The sequence below is a fragment of the Oryctolagus cuniculus genome, chromosome 1 (assembly GCF_051225735.1).
Source record: "Oryctolagus cuniculus isolate XC-2025 breed Fujian yellow rabbit chromosome 1, ASM5122573v1, whole genome shotgun sequence".
NCBI classification, from domain to species: domain Eukaryota; kingdom Metazoa; phylum Chordata; class Mammalia; order Lagomorpha; family Leporidae; genus Oryctolagus; species Oryctolagus cuniculus.
The window spans coordinates 47,869,529-47,886,978 of NC_142867.1; the positions used below are offsets into that span (position 1 = coordinate 47,869,529).

A 17,450-nucleotide genomic window follows, 5' to 3' on the forward strand; every position below is an offset into this window, starting at 1 on the left:
ACTCGGCTGCCCACACGCCGAGTACGCTGCTCTCCTCCAATCAGGAGCAAGTCCTACAGTTTATCAGTTGAACTGGAGGCAGCTGTGCGGAAGCTGTTTACTTCTCTCCCAACGCCACATTGTGGGAGAGCAGATGCATAGAATAAGTCTTAATTCGAGCAACTTAGTCTAGTCCGGATTGCTCCCCACAAGAGAGAGAGAAAGATCTTCCATCTTCCATCTTCTGGTTCCCTCCTGAGATGGGTGGGGGTTGGGGCAGACTGAAGTCAAAAGCCAGGAGCTTCTTCTGTGTCTTCCATGGGGGTGGAAGCGGCGCAAACACTTGGGCCATCTGCTGTTGCTTTTCCTAGGCCATTAGCATGGAGCTGGATTGGAAGTGAAGCAGCAAGGACTTGAATAGGCACCCGTATGGGATGCTGGTGCTTCAGGCAGCAGCCTTAGCCTCTATGCCTCAGCATGCTGGTTCCAGGATGATAACTTCTTATTTTATGAACATCTTTTGAAAGATGTGCAATTATGTGCATTTTACTCTGTTTCTATGGTCTTCTATATTTTTCATATGTAAAACTTTTAAAAGAAGAGAGAAAAAAGAAAAAGTACAGATACCAAATTGTCAGTAGTCTTGATGTTTTACTTTATGAACATATATTATTTACTTACTTTCTAATATAAATAAGACTACCATGTAAATTTAGCATAATGAAAATTGGTGAGTTAGAAGGACAAAAATGGTATCTTAATCTAAGCTTTCAGTTATTTGAGAAATTAAAGTCTTTTTCATGTATTTATCAGTCATGTACTTTTCTTTATTTTTAAAAAATTTTTAAAAATTTATTTATTGGGGATGGCACTATGGTATAGTGGGTGAAGCCACCGCCTGCAGTGCTGGCATCCCATATGGGCACCGGTTTGAGTCCCGGCTGCTCCACTTCCGATTCATTCCCTACTGATGCACCTGGGAAAGCAGTGGAGGATGGCCCAAGTGCTTGAGCCTCTGTACCCATATGGGAGACACAGAAAAAGCTCCTGGCTCTTGGCTTCAAATCAGTCCAGCTCCAGCCATTGTGGCCATTTGGGGAGTGAACCAGCGGATGAAAGATTCTCTCTCTGTGTCTGCCTCTGCCTCTGCATCTCTGTAACTCTGACTTTCTTTTTTAAAGATGTATTTATTCCTTTGAGAGGTAGAGTTACAGATAGAGAGAGGGAGAGACAAAGAGAAAGGTCTTCTATTTGCTGGCTCACTCCCGTGACGGCCGGAGCTGGGCTGATTCAAAGCCAGGAGTCAGGAGTTTGTTCTGGGTCTCCCATGCGGGTGCAGGGGCCCAAGCACTTTGGCCATCTTCTACTGATTTCCTAGCCATAAGCAAAGAGCTGGATCAAAAGAAGAGCACCTGGGATACAAACTGGTGCCCATATGGAATGCCATCGCTGCAGGTGGAGGCTTAGCCTACTATGCCACAGCGCCAGCCCTTTCATTTTTTTTTTTTTTTGAATTGTCTATTTATGTCCTTTGTCCATTGTTGGCTTTTTATTCTGCAAATTGTATTTTTTAAAATTTGTTTTGTTTAAAGAATACAGCTTCATGCATTTAATATATACAGATTTGGGAACGTGATGCTTCTTCCCCCGTTGCAAACAGTATTTTGATACCTGTGCCCTGTTGCAGGAATTCACATATCCTGATTCTTTTCTTCGGATTTCTTTCACATCTCTTTTCATAGTTTTGTCTGTTTAATAAATACTCAATGATAATACTGTAATTCAGATGAGGTTGTGCTTGATTTCAGTTAAAACAGTATTGATTTCATTTTGCTATTCTTAGTCTCTCTATTATAACCTAAGACTAGTCCCTAAACGTTACTACAATATCTAGATTGCCCTATTTTGAAGTACTAAAATACCTTTATGTTCCACATGCAGTTGGGATTATGGAGTTTTGGGGCTGGAAAGAATCTAGAGGTCATCATGTCAAAGGTTGCAGACAATTCCCCCAAGAGATTTGGAGGGTCACATTAAGCCTGCAAAATTTCACTTGAATAGCAAACTGATTGTGTTTTCCTCCCTTGTTGTTGTCCACAATATGAACTTGAATGCCTATAGATGTTCTCTGACCAGTTCGTCACAATAACCTATGCTTGGCAGCTACACACATTTAATGTTATTTGCTCAATCTCTGAAGGTATTTGATTTTTTGACCCTAATGGCTTCGCTCCTCCCTCCCTCCCTCCCTCCCTCCCTCTCTTTCTCTTTCTCTTTCTCCTTCTCTCTCTCTCTCTCTCTTTTTTAAAGATTTATTTTATTTATTTGAAAGACAGAGTTACAGAGAGAGAGGTCTTTCATCCACTGGTTCACTCCCCAGATGGCTGCAACAGCCAGATCTAAGCCAATCCGAAGGCAGGAGCCAGGAATTCCACCTAGTTCTCCCACATGGGTGGCAGGGACTCAAGTCCTTGGGCCACTATCTGCTGCCTTCCCAGGCATATTAACAGGAAGCTGGATCAGAAGGAGAGTAGCTGGGCCTCACACCAGGCACTCTGATATGGAATGTAGCTGTCTCAAGAGCACTACAACACCCGTCTCAATTAAGCAGTTTTTAAATGAGCATACTACTAAATATTCCTAATAATAATAATAAACAACACTAGTTTTACTCTCAGAGCTTATAGTTTCCATGCCTTAATTTTTCTCATATTAGCCGTTTGGGATTTGGTATTCACATTGTATTACTGATGATACTGAAGTTCAGAAAGTTTCATGGCATTTCAGCAAGGTTGCTGAACCAGTTAAATTTAAATATTCGGGAAATATTTTGTCATTACTAATTTTCTAATTTGGTAATGTCTGTGTTGGAGAATTGTGGGGAGCAACTCAGACTAGACTAAGTTACTGGAATTAAGACTTATTCTATGCATCTGCTCTCCCACAATATGGCGCTGAGAAGGGAGAAACAGCTTCTACACAGCTGCCTCCAGTTCAACCAATAAACTGTAGGACCTACTCCTGATTGGAGGAGAGCAGCGTACTCGGCGTGTGGGTAGCAGAGTTGGGATTGGTGGAAGAGGACTATAAAGGAGGAGGGAGACAACATGCACCAGGGAACATCTATCTGAAGGAACACCTGTGCAGCCCCCGAGAGAGCCGGCCGGCGGTGTGCCGCTCCCCCGCGGAAGTGGGGAAAGTGGCTAGGGGGAACCGCCCTTCCACGGAGGTGGAAGGGACGGTAGCCAACCCGGGAAGAACCAGCAGCAAACCCGGGGAGGGCTGAGCAGACGAAAGAACAACGCAGGGTCCTGTGTCGTTCCTCCACGAAGAGGGGGAGTGACAGAGAATGTCTTTTTTTTTTTTTTTTTTTTCCTTTTGGAGAAAACACTAAAGTAGGAGTAATGGAGCATCATAACCATAGTTTACCCTCCACTGGTTCAGAAAAAAACAGAAAGACTAATAAAGCAATTCTGATAAAATGAAAGCATGTGAGTATTCCAGGTGAAGAATATATATATTGTTTTTGCAGCTTTTCTCTGAGTCTGAAATTATTTGAAAGTAAAAAGTTTTTGGAAAAGGAAGAGAGATAGTTCCCAAACCTAAGTGTTTACCAATACAGTAATGCTGTTTTCCTATTTTGGGGAGGTGTTGACTTGGCATTTTTCACTCTTTGTTTTTCAGTATTAAAACAATTAAAAGTATCACATCATTTTTATGGTGGCCTTGGCAAAATGAGAACACGGCTGAGTACTCCCCATTGGCTATATCTGAGTCAAAGTACAGGTTTTTTTTGTTTTTGTTTTTTAAGGATTTATTTTATTTATTTGAAAGAGTTACACAGAGAGAGAAGGAGAGACAGAGACAGAGAGAGAGAGAGAGAGGTCTTCCATGCATTGGTTCACTCCCCAATTGGCTGAAATGGCCGGAGCTGTGCCAATCCGAAGCCAAGATCCAGGAGCTTCCTCCAGGTCTTCCTGCATGGGTGCAGGGGCCCAAGGACTTGGGCCATTTTCTACTTCTTCCCAGGCCACAGCAGAGAGCTGGATTGGAAGTGGAGCAGCCGGGACTTGAACTGACGCCCATTTGGAATGCTGGCATTGCAGGTGGCAGCTTTTACCCTCTATGCCACAGCGCTTGTCCCCAAAGTACAGTTTTTGAAGATGTATTCTTCTGGGGGCTGGTCCTGTGGCATAGCGGGTTAAAGCCCTGGCCTGAAGCGCCAGTATCCCATGTGGGCACCAGTTCTAGTCCCTGCTGCTCCTCTTCTGATCCAGCTCTCTGCTATGGCCTGGGAAAGCAGTGGAGGATGGCCCAGGTCCTTGGGTCCCTGCACCCATGTGGGAGACCCGGAGGAGGCTCCTGGCTCCTGGCTCCTGGCTTCGGATGGGTGCAGCTCGGCCATTGCAGCCATCTGGGGTGTGAACCAGCTGATGGAAGACCTCTCTTTGTCTGCCTCTCTCTGTAACTGTGTCTTTAAAAATAAAAAATAAAATAAAAAAGATGTATTCTTTAGCAAAGTTTGTGTGTAACTTTTCCCTTTGTATGTGTTCTACAGCCTAAATCTGTCATTGTTGGATTAATTAAAGAAATGATTGCCAAGTTTCAAGAGGAACTTCCCTTGTATTCTCTGCCGTCATCTGATGAGGCTCGGCAGGCGGACTTGCTAGCTTATATTGCAAAAATCACGGAAGGTGTGTATTGTTGTCAGTCAGGTTGCCTTGAGAATTAGGAGTTTATAATTTTATGTTGTTTATCCTCTCCTACTTCATTTCTTTTTTTTTTAAAGGTTTATTTTATTTATTTGGGAGGCAGAGTGACAGGGAAGGAGAGAGAGAAATATATATTCTATCCTCTGGTTCATTCCCCAAATGGTCTCAACAGCCAGGGCTGGGCCAGGCTAAAGCCAGGAGCCCAGAGTTCCATCTGGGTCTCCCATGTACATGGCAGGGACCCAGATACTCGGACTATCTTCCACTGCTTTCCCAGGCAGCTGGATCAGAAGCAGAGAATGAGGGACTTGAACCAGTGCTGTGATGTGGTATTCGGGGGCTGCAAGCAGTGGCTTAACCTGCACCACAGCACCAGCACTTTCTTGATTTCTATAATTTAATACATGCAAATATATGTGTATAATGTATGTTGAATCAAAAATTCCTATATATTTATCATAGGGTATTCATATAGTTCCAGTGAATATGGTTTCTTAAAATGTAAAAAACTACTCTATACTGACATAAAATAATTCTCATTTTGTTCAGAACCACTTGATATCTATTATTGATACCAAACCTTTATAATATGTTTATATACTTTTTTTTTTTTTACTTATTCAATATATTAGACCAGAAAATCTGTGATTCTCAAGGTTTCTAATTGAGGAGAAAGCCAAATACTCAAGGTGAGTGTAATGGCTCAGTGGACTAAACTGCCACTTTGGATGCCTGCATTGCGTCCTGCCTCTGCTCCTATCCAGCTTCCTGCTAAATCACCTGGGAGGCAGCAGATGATAGCCTAAGTATGTGGGAGACCTGCCATGCATGTGAGAGACCTGGATGGATCCTGGCTTCAGCCTGAACCAGCGCCAGTTGTTTCCAGCATTTGTGGAGTAAACCAGCAGATGGAAGATCTCTGTTTCCCCCTCCTTCTCTGTTACTCTGCCTTTCACATTAATCAATCAACTTTTTTTTTTTTAAGATTTATTTTTTATTTGAAAGAGTTACAGAGAGAGAGAGAAGTAGAGACAGGGAGACAGAGATCTTTCATCCACTGGTTTACTCCTCAAATGGCCACAGTGGCCAGGGCTGGGCCAAGCTGAAGCCAGGAACCAGGAGCTTACTTACTCTGGGTCTCTCACTTGGGCCATCCTCTGCTGCCTTCCCAAGTGCGTTATCAGGGGCTGGGTCTGAAGTGTAGCAACTAGGAATTGAACTGGTGCCCATATGGGATGCTGGCATTGTAGGTGGTGGCTCAACCCACTATGCCATGACACCAGCCCCTCAATCAATCTTTTTTTTAAGATTGATTTACTTACTTGAAAGGCAGAGTTACAGACACAGAGAGAGGGAAAGACAGAGAGAGAGAGAGGTCTTCCATCCACTGGTTCACTTTTTTAAAAAAGGCAAATACTCATGTTTTGAAAACTCCAGAGACTGGCGCTATGGTATAGTAGGTTATAACCTCCTGCTGTGCTGACATTCCCCTATGGGCACCGGTTCAAGTACTAGCTGCTCCACTTCCAATCCAACTCCCTGCTGATGACCTGGTAAAGCAGTAAAAGTTGGCCCAAGTGCTTGGGCCCCTGCACCCACATGGGAGACATGGAAGAGGCTCCTAGCTCCTGGCTTCGGATTGGCGCAGCTCCAGCCTTCGTGGCCATTTGGGGAGTGAACCAGTGGATGGAAGACCTCTCTCTCTGTAGCTCTGCCTCTCATGTAAATAAATATTTCAAAAAGAAAACTTTATTAAGGTATTAAACATTCTTCTGTGCTATAGAACAGAGCAGTTAAGAGTCAGAATTATTTTTTTTAGAATTATGGAAATACCACTTTTTTAGGATTTTATATTTTTAAAATGTTTAGAAAGACCCTTTCTTTTATTTAGCAGAACATTTTAAGTGAGACTGCTATATTTTTTTCCCTAGAAATCATGTATGTGAAGAATACAAACTTCATACTGCTATGTTTCTTGGATTCATTTGTTCAACAAGTATTTTTTGAGTGCCTCTATGGATCAGCACCACGTTTTCTGAATTATTGAGTAGTGTTTTTTTTTTTTTTTGAAAATCAGTAAGAAGATTTTTAATGTTATTTTTTAAAATTCTGAGCATAATCACTTTCCTTTGTAGGTGTCTCAGACATGAATTCAAAGAGCTGGACAAACCATGAGAATAAAACAGTCAATAAAATCACTGTGGTTGGAAGTGGAGAGTTGGGTATTGCCTGCACATTAGCACTTTCAGCAAAGGTATGTAAGCATATGGTTATAAATACACCTGTCCCAGCACCATACTCTTTCGCAGTTTATATTAAACATCTGAAAAATAGCAGCATCATTTTGACATGTAGGAAAATGTCATTTTGCCCTACTGTAGGGCTACATTTTTGCCCTATTGTAGGGCAAAAAAGTAGCTGAAAGCTCTCAGTGATGTTACTTCTTAATTAGTAGTTAGTCATGGAATAGGTTTTGAAAAAGTGATTGGAACAATGGTCTCCTCCCAATCCAGCTTGACGTTCGTCCTGCTTAGTCACAAATTCTTTTGTGTTTTCTGAGTCATGCTGCTTTAATTAAACTCTTATTTAATGTAATACTGAATTTTATTTTAAAAGTTTTTAAGTGCTGTAATATTTTTATCATATATAATATTTAATTTTAGCTCTTTCTAAAACTAGCATTTTTCAAAAAAAGATTGCCTTTAATTATATAATTACTGTCTTTTAAGGGCATAGATTCTGAGTTGATGTTTTATACTAGGTTAGCGTTTATTTATTTCTTCATCAATCTTGTTTTTCGAGATCTTCTCTATCTAAGTTCTTTTTATTTTTTGACAGGCAGAGTGGACAGTGAGAGAGAGAGACAGAGAGAAAGGTCTTCCTTTTTGCCGTTGGTTCACCCTCCAATGGCCGCTGCGGCCGGAGCACCACGCTGATACAATGGCAAGAGCCAGGTACTTATCCTGGTCTCCCATGGGGTGCAGGGCCCAAGTACTTGGGCCATCCTCCACTGTACTCCCTGGCCACAGCAGAGAGCTGGCCTGGAAGAGGGGCAACCGGACAGAACCCGGCCCCCACTGGGACTAGAACCCGGTGTGCCAGCGCCGCAAGGCAGAGGATTAGCCTAGTGAGCCGCGGCGCCGGCTTCTAAGTTCTTTACAGAAAGGCTTACTGTCCTCTTCCAGGGAGGCTCAAAAGACCTGCCCGCTCCCCCAGAGCCCAGTGTCATTTGAGAGAGGTGGCCTGGAAAAGAATAGCTGTCCCCTGTGTATTAATTGGGTGGCTGATAGTAGTTTTTCTTTTCCATTAAAATATGATTGCTTTGCCATTTAAATTACTCCCAGTCTGTTTAAAGTTCACAACCTTGCATGTCTTACAGGTAGGTTCTACTTCAGCAAATAATTTAATTATGTGCAGAGAGCTAGAAAATTTTAGAAACTAATGGCTCAGAACCATGTTTGGTAACTTTCTTGTTTCTTTCCTCCATCCTGCATCTGAATACACTGCTCTCTTAATTGGAATTTGGGTTGTTTTCAGTTCTTTTGTTACTAAATAAAATGCTCCCATAAACATGACTTCACAAGTTGCTTATTTTCTTGTCTGAGTTGTTTTCTGTTGAGTGTTCATCATCTCAAAAATAGTGCTAGTGAGTCAGAGGGCACGGGTGCTTTCCTGGTACTTGTTATAGTTTGCTAGGTTGCTCTTCAGGACAAACCAAATTATGGGAGCAATAACAGGCACATCTGCTTGATCTTTGACATCCCTAACAGTACTGAGTTTTATTCTTTTTATTTGTAGTTATTTGTCTACTTTTGGTAAGCACATGAAGGCACCTTAAAGTCATGTTTGTTTATTAGAAGAGTTTCAGTGTCATTACTCATCTGGGGACTGTCCTAGAATGGAACTCTTTTTTCATTTTTATTAATAAAAATTTTTATTTACTTATTTTTAACTTTTATTTAATGAATATAAATTTCCAAAGTACATCTTATGGATTACAATGCCTTCCCCCCATAACATCCCTCCCACCCACAACCCTCCCCATTCCCTCTCCCTCTCCCCTTCCATTCACATCAAGATTCATGTTCAATTCTCTTTATATACAGAAGATCAGTTTAGCATATATTAAGTAAAGATTTCAACAGTTTGCTCCCACATAGAAACATAAAGTGAAAAATACTGTTTGAGTACTAGTTATAGCATTAAATCACAATGTACAGCACATTAAGGACAGAGATCCTACATGAGAAGTAAGTGCACAGTGACCCTGTTGTTGACTTTACAAATTGACACTCTTGTTTATGGCATCAGTAATCACCCTCGGCTCTTGTCATGAGTTGCCAAGGCTATGGAAGCCTTTTGAGTTCACCGACTCTGATCATATTTAGACAAGGTCGTAGTCAAAGTGGAAGTTCTCTCCTCCCTTCAGAGAAAGGTACCTCCTTCTTTGATGACCTGTTCTTTCCACTGGGATCTCACTCGCTGAGATCTTTCATTTAGGTTTTTTTTTTTTGGCCAGAGTGTTTTGGCTTTCCATGCCTGTAATACTCTCATGGGCTTTTCAGCCGGATCCGCATGCCTTAAGGGCTGATTCTGAGGCCAGAGTGCTGTTTAGGACATCTGCCATTCTATGGGTCTGCTGTGTATCTCGCTTCCCATGTTGGATCATTCTCTCCCTTTTTTATTCTATCAGCTAGTATTTGCAGACACTAGTCTTGTTTATGTGCTCCCTTTGGCTCTTAGTCCTGTCATTATGATCAATTGTGAACAGAAATTGATCACTGGGACTAGTGAGATGGCATTGGTACGTGCCACCTTGATGGGATTGAATTGGAATCCCCTGGTATGTTTCTAACTCTACCGTTTGGGGTAAGTCAGCTTGATCATGTCCCGAATTGCACATCTCTTCCCTCTCTTATTCCCACTCTTATATTTAACAGCAATCACTTTTCAAGTTAAGTTTCAACACTTAAGAATAACTGTGTATTGATTACAGTATTCAACCAAAAGTATTAAGTAGAACAAACAAACAAACAAAAATACTAAGAGGGATAATGTATTAAGTACCAGAAGCACAGGCAGTCAAAGCCAAAATTAACATTTGGGATTGCATCAAATTGAGAAGTTTCTGTACTTCAAAAGAAACAGTCAGGAGAGTGAAGAGGCAAGCAACAGAATGGAAAAAATATTTGCAAACTATGCAACAGATAAAGGGTTGATAACCAGAATCTACAAAGAAATCAAGAAACTCCACAACATCAAAACAAACAACCCACTTAAGAGATGGGCCAAGGACCTCAATAGACATTTTTCAAAAGAGGAATTCCAAATGGCCAACAGACACGTGAAAAAATGTTCAAGATCACTAGCTATCAGGGAAATGCAAATCAAAACCACAATGAGGTTTCACCTCACCCCAGTTAGAATGGCTCACATTCAGAAATGCACCAACAATAGATGCTGGAGAGGATGTGGGGAAAAAGGGACACTAACCCACTGTTGGTGGAAATGCAAACTGGTTAAGCCACTATGGAAGTCAGTCTGGAGATTCCTCAGAAACCTGAATATAACCCTACCATTCAACCCAGCTATACCACTCCTTGGAATTTACCCAAAGGAAATTAAATTGGCAAACAAAAAAGGTGTCTGCACATTAATGTTTATTGCAGCTCAATTCACAATAGCTAAGACCTGGACCCAACCCAAATGCCCATCAACAGTAGACTGGATAAAGAAATTATGGGACATGTACTCTATAGAATACTATACAGCAGTCAAAAACAGTGAAACCCGGTCATTTGCAACAAAATGGAGGAATCTGGAAAACATTATGCCGAGTGAATTAAGCCAGTCCCAAAGGGACAAATATCATATGTTCTCCCTGATCAGTAACAACTAACTGAGCATCAAAGGGGAAACCTGTTGAGTGAAATGGACACTATGAGAAACAGTGACTTGATCAGCTCTTGTCCTGACTGTTGATGTACAATGTAATACTTTATCCATTTTAGTATTTTTTTTGTTTTTGTTCTAGTACTATTGGTTGAACTCTGTAATTAACACACAATTATTCTTAGGTGTTTAAATTTTAACTGAAAAGTGATCCCTGTTAGGAATTTGGAAAACAACTAACTGAGCACCAAAAAGGAAACCTGTTAAAGTGAAATGAACACTATGAGAAACGGTGGCTTGATCAGCCCTTGCCCTGACTGTTGATGAACATTTTTATTTTTATACAAGGTATAAAATTTATTTTTTAAAGATTATTTGAGAGGTAGAGTTACAGAGAGAGAGAGAGAGGTCTTCCATCTGCTGCTTCATTCCCCAAATGATCCTAATGGCCAGAGCTGGGCCAGCTCAAAGCCAGGGGCCAGGAACAACTTCTGGGTCGGGTCTCCCACATGAGTGCAGGGGCCTAATTACTTGGGCCATCTTCCACTGCTTTCCCAGGCTATAATCAGGGAGCTGGCTCAAAGTTCGAGCCAGGACTGGAACTGGCACTCATATGGGATGCCAGCACTGCAGGCCAGCACTGCAGGCTTATTCTACTACACCACAGTGTCAGCCATAAGGTATAAAATTTAAATACAGCAACAATAGTAACATTTATAGTAGTGGTATTAGTAGCACCAGTAACTAACCTTTATTATATGCTTACTAGTGCCAGGCACTTTTCTAAACATGTGACTCATTTTTACAGTAGCCCTATTAGGTACTGTTGTTACCGCCATCTTACAAATGAAGAAACGGGGGCACAAGAGGTTACTCAATTTGCCCAAAGTCACACTGTTAATAAATAATGGATTTGAAGATAGGTAATCTGTTCAGCAGAGCCTGTATTCCAGGTCCTTACTACTCAAGTGTGGCTTTTAGATCAGTAGCATTGGCATCCCTGGAGATTTTATTAAAAATGGGCAATCCCAGGCCCCAACCCAGACCTACTGATGCAAAATCTGCATGTTAGTAAAATCCCTAGTGATCCACATTTTTCACTGAACTCTTAAGTCGAGACCCTTTAAAGCACCAGATGATCTTCTCAGAATCACTGCTTTACGCTGCTTCATTGTTGTTGTTGACAAGCATTCTAGTTGTTTCTAGTCTTTGGCACATCCTTTATGAATATCCTTGTACATCATGTATTGTGTTATACTACTAAATGTGTGGGATCATTTCCATAAATGAGATTGATGGACTACAGCAGTGATTAAATTTAAACATTATTATGTGTTGAGGTTTTTATAGAAGTTGTCAAATTTTTCCTTTTGTCAACTGTACAGAGTTTATTCCCAGATCTACAGTATACGAGAGTGCTTGTCTTCTCACAACTACTGTTAAACTTTTGGATCTTCACGTCTCTGATAAATGAAAATGGTTTTCTTTGCATTTCCCTTACTGATGTGATTAACACCAGTTAAAATAGTAGCTATGACTTAGAGAGGACTGCTCTCTGCCACTCCTGTGTCTGGTAATTTAGGCTGACAGTTCTGTGAAGAAAGGCTGAGTTCAGTGACTTGCCCACTGTTACATAGCTACAACTAAGTATAGAAGTTTGTTTTCCTAACCACTACACTTTCTTAGCAATAGTCTGATAGATCTCTGGGTACTTTTGCCCTTGCAGCCCAAGGTTGGAGAGATCCACAGATTCCTACTACTTTGGATAAAGACCTTCCACATAGGGAAAATGACTCCTAGGAGTTCTGCTGTTTACACTCAGCCCCCTTGCCTTTCAGGGAGCCATATTTAGAGAGAGGGCGGGGGGCGAGAAAGAGGTAGGGGTGAGCAAGAGGTGGAGAACAGAGAGGGAGGTAGGGGAGGGAAGTGATGGGGGGTGAAAGAGAGGTGGGGGAAGAGAGCTGTGGGGAAAGAGAAATATGTGTTGAGGAGAGAGGTGGAGGAGAGAGAGAGAGGTGAGAGGGAGGTGGGGGGAGAGGGCAGGAGAGGGAGGGAGGAGGAAGTGGAGGAGAGGGAGAGAGGGAGGTGAGTGGAGAGAGGGGGAGGGAGAGGGAGGTGGGGGGAGAGAGAGAGGTTGGGGGAGAGCGCCCTCATCCACATCATTCACTGGTTCATTCCCCCAAAAGCCCACAGCACTTGTGGCTGGGTGAGGCTGAAGCTGGGAGCTAGGAACTCAACCCAGGCCTCCTGTGTAGCTAGCAGGACCTTTAACTACTTGAGCCATCACTGCTGCCTCTCAGGGTCTACGTTAGCAGGAAGCTGAAGTTTCTCAGAAGCCAGAGCCATCACTTCTTGGCCGCTTGGCTAAGATCAGGTACGGAAACTGGAGCCAGTTGTCTAACCCAAGCACGTCAGTGTAAGACATTACTCAGACTAAATGCCTGCCCCCAGTCCTCACTTCTGAATGAATTTTTTTAAAATCAATTGTTTTGTTTGAAAGGTAGAGTTACAGAGAGAGAAGGAGAGATGGAGAAAGATCTCCTATCCACTGGTTCATTCCCCAAATGTCCACAACAGCCAGGGCTAGGCCAGCCAGCAGCCAGAAGCCAGAAGCCAGGAGCTTCATCCTGTCTCCCAAGTGGGTGGCAGGGGCCCAAGCACTTGGGCATTTTCTGCTGCTTTCCTAGGAGCCTCAGCAGGGAGCTGGATTGGAAATAGAGCGGCCGGGAATTGAACCAGTGCCCATATGGGATGCTGGTGCTGCAGGCCATGGCTTAACCTGCTATGCCACAGCATCGGCTCCCTGAATGAATTTAAACTGAGCAACTGGCCATGTCTACTGTAATGCTATTCTTTTCCTTTCTGTATTTTACAGGGTATTGCAGACAGACTGGTGCTCTTAGACCCCTCAGAAGGAACTAAAGGAGGAACAATGGACCTTGACATCTTCAACCTGCCTAATGTGGAGATTAGCAAAGGTTTGGTTATTTTGTTTTAACATGTTTGCCTTATTTGCTCCTGTGTTTGAATTCTAAAATTTTTAAAAAAGATTTATTTATTTGAAAGGCAGAGTTAGAGAGAGAGAGAGAAAGAGAGAGAGAGAGTCTTCCATCCGCTGGCTCACTCCTCAAATGGCTGCAATGGTTGAAACTGGGCTAATCTGAAGCTAGGAGCCAGGAGCTTCTTCCAGCTTTCCCACATGGGTGCAGGGGCCCAAGACTTGAGCCAGGGCATCTTCTGCTGCTATCCCAGGCACATCAGCAGGGAGCTGGATTGGAAGTGGAGCAGCCGGGACTTGAACCGGTATCCATATGGGATGCCAGAGCTGCAGATGGTAGCCTTACCTGCTATGCCACAGTGCTGGCCCTATAATCTCCCCCTTTTTTTTTTTGAAAGATTTATTTGAAAAACAGAGTTACAGAGAGAGGTAGAGACAGAGAGAAACGTCTTCCATTCTCTGGTTCACTTCTCAGACGGCCGCAACGGCCAGAGGTGTGCCAATCTGAAGCCAGGAGCCTGGAGCTTCTTCCGGGTGTGGGTGCAGGGGCCCAAGCACTTGGGCCATCTTTTACTGCTTTCCCAGGCCACAGCAGAGAGCTGAATGGGAAGAGGAGCAGCCAGGAATAGAACCGGTGCCCATACGGGATGCCGGCACTTCAGGCCAGGGCTTTAACCTGCTGCGCCACAGCTCTGGCCCCTAATCTTCCCTCTTAACACTGCTTTTGCTGTGTCCTGTAAGTTTTGGTATGTTTTGTGACCTTCATTTGTTTCTAGAAATTTTTAAAAAAATTTCTTCTATGATCCACTGTTCATTCAGAAGTATATTGTTCAGTCTCCATGTTTGCATATTTTCTAGAGTTTCTTAAGTTGTTAGAGGAGATTCCTTTTTTAACAAAATATTTATTTATTTGAAAGGCAGCATTACAGAGAGGAAGAGGCAGAGAGGCAGAGAGAGAGAGAGAGAGAATCTCCATCCACTAGTTCACTCCCCAAATGGCTGGGCAGATCTGAAGCAAGCAGCCAGGAACTTCTTCTGGGTCTCCCATGTGGGTGCAGGGGCCCAAATACTAAGGCCATCTTCCACTTCTTTCCCTGCATTAGCAGGGAGCTGGATCAGAAGTGGAGCAGCTGGTGTGGGGGCTGGCACTGAGGTGTAGCGAGTAAAAGCTCCGCCTGCAGTGCTGGCATCCCATGTCGGCACTGGTTCAAGTCCTGGCTGCTCCACTTCCAATCCAGGTCTCTACTATGGCCTGGGACAGCAGTAGAAGATGGCCCAAGTGCTTGGGCCCCTGCACCCACGTGGGAGACCAAGAAGAAGCTTGCGGCTCCTGGCTTCGGATTGGTGCAGCTCCAGCCATTGTGGTCATTTGGGGAGTGAACCTGTGTAGGGAAGACCTCTTTGTCTCTCTCTCTCTCTGCCTCTGTAATTCTGCCTTTCCAATAAATAAATAAATATTAAAAAAAGAAGAACCAGAAGAAGTGGGGCAGCCGGAGTTTGAACTGGCACCCATGTGGGATGCCGGCACTGCAGGTGGCAGCTTTATCCGCTACGCCACCGCGCCAGCCCCTAGAGAGAGACTCTTTAATGCAGAGACTCTAGAGATAGTGAGGCCACTTAGGACCCAAGGGAATAATTTTCCTATGTTCTCGTTACTCATCAGTAACGATTGCTTCAGATAACTGAAAGGATGGAGTCTTTAGAATAGAAGCATAGTGCATCCTGCTTGCCACTGGGAATTCAGGGGTTAACTGTTGAATATCGAATGAATATACAGCATCTGGGGCAACTTTCATGTCCCCTTTATTAATTTTTGTTGTACATTTCTGGAAATTACTGCTACATAAAATAACTTTAAATATAACATTATCATCTCATAAATTTATCTTATGATATGGAGAAGTACATTAATGACTTAGAGAATTAAAGCTCATTTAGAAATCTTAGTAATGCCTCAGCATGACATCCGTAGATGATTGCAACATACTGATCACTATGGAGTGCTACCTTGCCCCATTTGGATTTTTTTTTTTAAGTCAGAATTACAGAGAAAAGGGGAAACAGAAAGAGAGATTTGCCATCCGCTGGTTCACTCCCCAGGCAACTGCAAGAGCTAGCCACTGGGCCAGGCCAAAGCCGGGAGGCAGGAGTTTCATCTGGGCTTTCCACATGGGTGGCAGGGATCCAAACACTTGAACCATCTTCCACTGCTCTGCCCAGGCCATTAGCAGGGAGCTAGATTAGAAGCGGAGCAGCTGGGACACGAACTGGCACCCCTATAGAATGCCGGTGTCGCTGGTAGCAGCTTTACCTGCTATGCCACTGTGCTAACCCCTTGGATTTTTTGTTTTTAAAAGATTTATTTTATTTATTTTAAAGGCAGAGTTAGAGAGAGAAGGAGAGATCTTCTATTTGCTGGCTTCAATGTCGAGAGCTAGAGCAGGCCAAAACCAGGAGCCTGGAACTCCATCCAGGTCTTCCTACGTGGGTGGCCAGAGCCCAGGTATTTGGGCCATCTCCACTGCTTTCCCAGGTGTGTTAGCAGGGAGCTATATTGGAAGTGGAGCAGCTCAGACTGGAACCGGCACTCACGTGGGATGCCGGTGTTGCAGTCAACGGCTTAACCCCCTGCACCACAATGCCAGCCCCAAGTATCTAGATCTTAGAGGTGGAAAGACAAATAAAGCACAGACAATCCCTGTTCTCATAGAGCTCTTAGCATGTTGATAGAGTACAGAATGAAGCAGATATTTCTCAAACACATGGTAAATGCAGTGAGAAACATTCCAGGTGGAAAGAATGTAAAAAAAAAGCCAATATCAAGAAAATGAGAGAAATATTCTGGGGAATGAATAGAAACGGATTCATCCTGAGCTCAAGGTTTTTTGAGGAGAGCGTTATAAAAATACTGGCTTCTGCGATGGATGTTTAGCCCAGCAGTTAAGCAACTCTCCTGTCAGGCCGGCGCTGCGGATCTCTAGGCTAATTCTCCACCTGCGGCGCCAGTACTCTGGGTTCTAGTCCCGGTTGGGGCACTGGTTCTAGTCCCGGTTGCTCCTCTTCCAGTCCAGCTCTCTGCTGTGGCCAGGGAAGGCAGTGGAAGATGGCCCAAGTACTTGGGCCCTGCACCCACATGGGAGACCAGGAGGAAGCACCTGGCTCCTGGCTTCGGATCAGCGCAGCACCAGCTGTAGCAGCCATTTGGGGGGTTAACCAACGGAAAAAGGAAGACCTTTCTCTCTGTCTCTCTCTCTCACTAACTGCCTGTCAAAAAAAAAAAAAAAAAAAAAAAAAAGACCCTCCTGTCATATCAGGATACCTGGGTTCGATGCCTGGCTCCCACTCCTGAATTCAGCTTTCTGCTAATAATAATTTCTGTGGTGAAGGCTCAGGTAATTGGGTCCTTGCTACTCATGTGGGAGATCTGGATTGGCTTCCTCCTGGCTCCTGATTCTGGTTCTGCCCCACCCTCCCCTCTAGTAGTCATTTGGAAAGTGAACCAGCAGATGAGAGTTCTGTTTCTCTGTCTCTGTACTACTCAAATGAATAAATAAATTAGTTAAAAAATATTGGCTTCTAGAGACTGGCATTTGGCCTTGTGGTTAAGATGCTAGGTTGGGACCCCTGTATCTTATATCAGAGTGCCTGACTCCTGCCGAGTCCATGCCAATTCTGGCTTCCAGCTAATGTAAACCCTGGGAGGCAGTGTGCAATGTTTTAAGTGGTTGGGTCCCTGCCCCCCATGTGGGAGACAAGACTGGCTTCCTGGCTCCCAATTTTAGTCTGGCCTAGCCCTTGGCCATTGTAGGCATATGGGAGAGTGAACCAGTAGATGGGAACGCTTTATCTTTCTCCCTCTCAAATAATAA

At 43.5% G+C, this 17,450-nt stretch overlaps 1 protein-coding gene across 9 annotated transcripts in view; it reads left to right on the forward strand.

Moving 5' to 3' along the window:
- UEVLD (UEV and lactate/malate dehyrogenase domains) overlaps nucleotides 1-17,450 on the forward strand; it is a 63,333-nt gene that overhangs the window by 25,011 nt on the left and 20,872 nt on the right. For 7 of the 9 annotated variants that reach the window (XR_016230539.1, XR_016230553.1, XR_016230549.1 and 4 more), the window contains 3 exons: nucleotides 4,538-4,673; nucleotides 6,827-6,945; nucleotides 13,459-13,561. Coding sequence is in view for 6 of the 9 variants with exons in the window: in XM_008275125.5 (XP_008273347.3) it covers nucleotides 4,538-4,673; nucleotides 6,827-6,945; nucleotides 13,459-13,561 (358 nt within the window). In the remaining 3 variants the exon portion in view is untranslated. Of the gene's footprint in view, nucleotides 1-3,358; nucleotides 3,471-4,537; nucleotides 4,674-6,826; nucleotides 6,946-7,529; nucleotides 8,267-13,458; nucleotides 13,562-17,450 lie in introns of those variants that run through there. The other 2 variants (XM_089327809.1, XM_089327820.1) reach the window with 2 other exon arrangements.